Source organism: Piliocolobus tephrosceles, chromosome 19, assembly GCF_002776525.5.
Source record: "Piliocolobus tephrosceles isolate RC106 chromosome 19, ASM277652v3, whole genome shotgun sequence".
NCBI lineage: Eukaryota > Metazoa > Chordata > Mammalia > Primates > Cercopithecidae > Piliocolobus > Piliocolobus tephrosceles.
Genome location: NC_045452.1, coordinates 19,411,415 through 19,416,575, shown reverse-complemented (window position 1 = coordinate 19,416,575; position 5,161 = coordinate 19,411,415). Strand labels below are relative to the sequence as shown.

Below are 5,161 nucleotides of genomic sequence, written 5' to 3'. Positions count from 1 at the left end.
CCCGCGCCCGGCCTTTTTTTTTTTTTTTTTTTTTTGAGACAGAGTCTCCTCTGTCACCCAGGCTGGAGTACAGTGGTGTAATCTCGGCTCACTGCAACCTCCGCCTCCCAGGTTCAAGTGATTCTCCTGTCTCAGCCTCCCAAGTAGCTGGGACTACAGTTGCATGCACCACACCCAGCTAATTTTTGTATTTTTCATAGAGACGGGGTTTCACCATGATGGTCAGGCTGGTCTCGAACTCCTGACCTCAGGTGATCCACCCGCTTAGGCCTCCCAAAGTGCTGGGATTACAGGCATGAGCCACCATGCAGGCTAATTTTTTTTTTTTTTTTTTTTTTTTTGAGACAGAGTTTTGCTCTTGGTGCCCAGGCTGGAGTGCAATGGCGTGATCTCAGCTCAGCTCACTGAACCTCCGCCTCCTGGGTTCAGCCAATTCTTCTGCCTCAGCCTCCCGAGTAGCTGGGATTACAGGCATGTGCCACCACGCCTGGCTAATTTTTTGTATTTTTCTCCATGTTGGTCAGGCTCATCTCGAACTCCCGACCTCAGGTGATCTGCCCACCTAGGCCTTAGAAAATGCTGGGATTATAGGCATTAGCCACCGAGCCTGGGTTTTTTTTCTTTTGTTTTATTCTAATCAACCACTGAGGTTCAAAGAGGGGCAGACACTGGCCATCACACAGGAATGGAGGGAAGAGGAGGGGAAAGAGCAGACAAGGCCAAGATCTCCAGTCACTAACCCAGCTCCGCCCCAGCCCACCCAGCCCCTGTCCCTGGTCCCGGTTCCGGTCCACAGCCCACCTCTGCGACACTTCCAGGCTGGAAAGGAAAGGCAGCCTCCCGCTGCTCGGTCCCCCAGGCCCCGCCGTCCTTGCTGTTGCACACGATGGTGTTGGCGTCGCCGTGGGCGTTGAAGCGAGGGTTGAAGTGCAGGCACAGGTTGTTGCTATCTTTGCCCAGGTTCAGCACGAAGCTGGGGGGTAACGGGTGGGTGTGAGGCCACCTCGGCCAGCTCCAGCCCCACCGACTGACTAATCTGTCACTCAGTACCCCATGAACACACTTTGCTTGAAGAACTCATTAACAGAGACAAGAAACCTGGATTCTAGCTCTGGCCCTGACACCTGCTTACGGTGTGAGCGTGAGCTAGTCCCTGCCCCTCCTTCCCTGTGTGCTCATCTGTACAATGGGGGCTGCACAGGAGGGCTTGCTAGATTCTTTTTTTTTTTTTTTTTGAGAAAGAGTCTCGCTCTGTTGCCCGGGCTGGAGTGCAGTGGTGCGATCTCGGCTCACTGCAAGCTCCGCCTCCTGGGTTCACACCATTCTCCTGCCTAAGCCTTCCGAGTAGCTGGGACTACAAGAGCCCACCACCGCACCCGGCTAATTTTTTTGTATTTTTAGTAGAGACGGGGTTTCACTGTGTTAGCCAGGATAGTCTCGATCTCCTGACCTCGTGATCCGCCTGCCTCAGCCTCCCAAAGTGCTCGGATTAAAGGCGTGAGCCACCGCGCCCAGCATAGATTCTTGAAATCACTAGCGTCCTAGCCCATTTGGTCAAGGTCAGAGACTCCCTCCAGATGGCAACTTCCCGTCCTGTCTTGTACATCTGTGTTCCTGGTGCCCAGCACAAGTGGGGCACACTGGAAGGAGATGCTTAGTAATTATGGGGTAAATTAACAAATAATAATAATACTCCCGGGCACAGTGGCTTACTCCTGTAACCCCAGCACTTTGGGAGGCCGAGGCAGGCAGCTCACGAGGTCAGGGGTTCGAGACCAGCCTGGCCAACATGGTGAACCCCCATCTCTACTAAAAGTACAAAAATTAGCTGGGCGTGGTGGTAGGCACCCGTAATCCCAGCTACTCGGGAGGCTGAGGCAGGAGAATCGTTTGAACCCAGGAGACGGAGGTTGTGGTGAGCCGAGATCAAGCCATTGCACTCCAGCCTGGACGACAGGGTGAGACTCCGTCTCAAAAAACAAAATAATAAATGCATTTGTTTAGTGGTGATAATAGCTATACCTGCCTCTGAGGGTTTGGTTGCAATGAAATTAGTGCATGAGAAGTGTGGGGCTCTTAACAATATCAGCTGATCCTCACCCTCCTCATCATCACTACACCATCAGCATCTCACTTCCTCCACACAACCACCTCCCCCCTTGTTTTTCTAACAAACTGAGGCTAGGTGAGGTTGGTTGACTGGTCCAAGGTCACACAACTGCTGAGAAAATAAGGCAGCCGGCTGAGTGAAGGAGGAGTGAAGGAAGGAGGACCGGACTGAGCCAGTGAATGAATGACCTGACGCAGGAGGGAGGGACTCAGAGGGAAGGCGGCGGTGACTCCCGCCTCACTCTTCTCCCCGCCCTCCCCGGAGGCAGGTCCCGCCCAGACCGGAAAGGGGTGGGGGCGGGGGAACCAAGGTATTATAGATGACGAGGCTGCAGCTGTTGTAGTTTAAGAGGCTACAGCAGGGAGGGAGCGGGGGAGGGGGCGGCAATAGTGGGGGCGCCCAGACCCCGCGGGGGAAGTGAGTCACCCAGAAAGCGCAGCAACGTCGGCCGGCCGTTAACCCACTCTCGGCCAGGGAGGAGACGTGGACTTGGCCGGCCACGCCCTCTCGGCTGGACCAAGCCCCTATCCCTGCCGCCCACCACCCTGACTTCACCTCTCACCTCTTGGCGTCGGGGGCCACCTCGCCCCGCACTCGGAGGCACTCTCCAGGTTTGAGATTCAGGTTGCTGGCGACCAAACCCTGCACAGACAAGCCCCGGCCCAGCGGGTTAGAGGACAAGGCCTCCACCACCCGAAGTGTCCGGGGGTGGCTGGGGGTGGGGGTGGAGTTGTTTCCGCCCCGCATCCTCTGACCAAGCCAAGGGGAAGCCTGGGGACAGGATCGGGCTCTGATTTCTAGCCTCTGATTCTCTGTGTGGTCCTGGAAAAGTCCCTATTCCCAACGGGGTTGGCTTCAGTAACGTGAATCAGGTTCTAGAAGACAGGCTCTAGAAGATTTTGCAGATTGGCCTGGGGATTTTGAACTCAAGAGTGGCTTGGGAGGTGGGGTGCTCTGTCCCATCGCAGATGGAGGGGATCAGGCTGGGGAGGGGCAGGCAGTTGGCCCACCGTCACACTGAATGCAGGGGTCGGCCCCTCTGCTGGAGAGGAAGTGGCTAGGGGGACCCTACTATTATCCTTCAAGCTCTTCTCTGCGAAGAGGCCCAGGGGCTAGAGAGGAGACCCTGAAGAACACGGCCCCTCTGCATTAAGGAGAGTGGCCTGCAGTCGGGCTGTGGCCCGGCAGGTTCAGGGTTAACAAGATTGAGCAAACTGCTGCGCACTGCTGCTCCCTGGCACCCCGGGTGGGTGGGCAAGAGTTAATTTGATTTGAGTGGTTTCCCAGAAACTTGAACCTTTCCCTGGGGCCCCAGGAAGATTCTCACCTCCCTGCCACCCCAACCTCTCCCAGCTTGGGGGTGGTGGAAGGGAATTTCCCCTGCTCCCCTCCCTCCCACCAGCCTGGACACAACCACCCTCCACCCCCGACCTAGAAAGTCCCATCCTGGGCAGCCTGTCTCGGGTCCTGGCGACTTTTCAGCGTATTCTGGAGCAGAGGGTGACTCTGCCCTGGCCTGGTGACTGGGACAGCTGCAGGGGGGAGGGGACAGGAGGCTCTTTGGGGTGGAGGAAGGGGAGATAGTGGCCTGGGTGTCCCCCAGTTGGCCACACCCTTCCCACGCTCACTTCTCAGAGAGCTGCAGAATGTCAACCCTGGGCAGAAATAACTGTGCTTTCAGACCCTGGAGGAATCCAAACAATTATCAATGCAGAGAAGACCTTGAGGGACCATGGCGCCCACCCCCATTTTACAGATGTGGCCACTGAGGTCTAGAGAAGGCAGTGGTTCCAGGCCACACAGCTGGGGCTAGAACCCTGCTCCCGATCTGTCCAGCTCTCCTACGGCCAACAGCTCCTGCCCTATCCCCTTGACCTTGGGGTGGGGTCCCCACACTCACACAAGCCATGATTGAGGCCAGGAGGATGTTCCCAGGAGAGGCGCACCAGCTGTTAGAAGACTCCACCCGAGAAAGATGGGCCCCCGGACGCTCCCACCCTTTTAACGGGACCGGACCGGGTGAGCCCCGCCCCCTGGAAGTTCAGCCAATTGCCAGTCAGGACAGGGCTAGGGGCCACCGAGGGCGGAGTCTTTGGAATTTTGAAGCCAGTTCTGGAGCAGAGGTGACCAATCAGAGTGGCCATCTGCCGCCCCCCCAACGAGGGTCCAAGCTCCACCTCCTATTCTTCATCCCTCTCCACCTCCCCCCGCCCCGCCACCACCGAAATTGTGCTGTGGCAGAGATTGGGGGAAGCCAATGGAAAATAGTTTGACGATGAGCTAGGCCCACGAGTTGGCGGGAAGGGGCCTGTGGCCAGCAGGCTGGGCTCAGGGGGTGCCCAGAGAAGATGGCTGAGGAGGTGCAGGGTCCTTCAAGGAATCAGAGCTGGGACAGACCAGGCCACTCCAGGGCAGGGACCAGGGCGTGGCTCCTGCGTGCGCCGCTCCTGCGTGCGCGTCTGCAGAGGGCCACTGACTTAAACCACAGGCCCTGGCCCCACCCGGGCCTTCCCCGGAAGCAAGGACTGCGGCTGCTGCAGCGCTTGCTCGCTCCTAGCTAAGGCTAAAGAAAGGCTGGGCCGCACGCCAAGCCTTAGGCTGCAGGGCTTGGCTAAGTCCTCCGCTTGGCTAAGTCCTCCGGCTTGGACCCCTTCAGGGGCGTACAGGGGATAGTCAAAGCGCCCTGGCCTGACAGCCTCTGGCCTGGGAGTGTCAAGCTGGGGAGATGGCCCAGGGTGGTCCAGGCCAACAGGGGGTGGGGTCCTAGCTCTGTGCACCTGTCAGGCCTCTGAGCCCAAGCCAAACCATCGCATCCCCTGTGACTTGCACGTATACGCCCAGACGGCCTGAAGTAACTGAAGAATCACAAAAGAAGTGCGGCCTGAAGTAACTGAAGAATCACAAAAGAAGTGCAAATGCCCTGCCTGGCCTTAACTCATGACATTCCACCACAAAAGAAGTGAAAATGGCCAGCCCTTGCCTTAAGCGATGATATTATCTTGTGAAGTTCCTTTTCCTGGCTCATCCTGGCTCAAAAAGCTCCCCCACTGA

At 57.3% G+C, this 5,161-nt stretch overlaps 1 protein-coding gene across 1 annotated transcript in view; it reads right to left on the bottom strand.

Annotated features, from left to right (window-relative positions):
• The window catches only part of LGALS1 (galectin 1), a 4,639-nt gene extending 482 nt beyond the window's left edge, over nt 1–4,157 (bottom strand). Inside the window, exons 1-3 of the mRNA XM_023222055.1 lie at nt 4,011–4,157; nt 2,673–2,752; nt 802–973 (exon numbers count right to left, since the gene is read on the bottom strand). Coding sequence (XP_023077823.1) covers nt 802–973; nt 2,673–2,752; nt 4,011–4,019 — 261 coding nt within the window. The 5' untranslated portion in view covers nt 4,020–4,157. The remainder of the gene's footprint in view (nt 1–801; nt 974–2,672; nt 2,753–4,010) is intronic.
• Between the last annotated feature and the right edge of the window lie 1,004 nt (nt 4,158–5,161).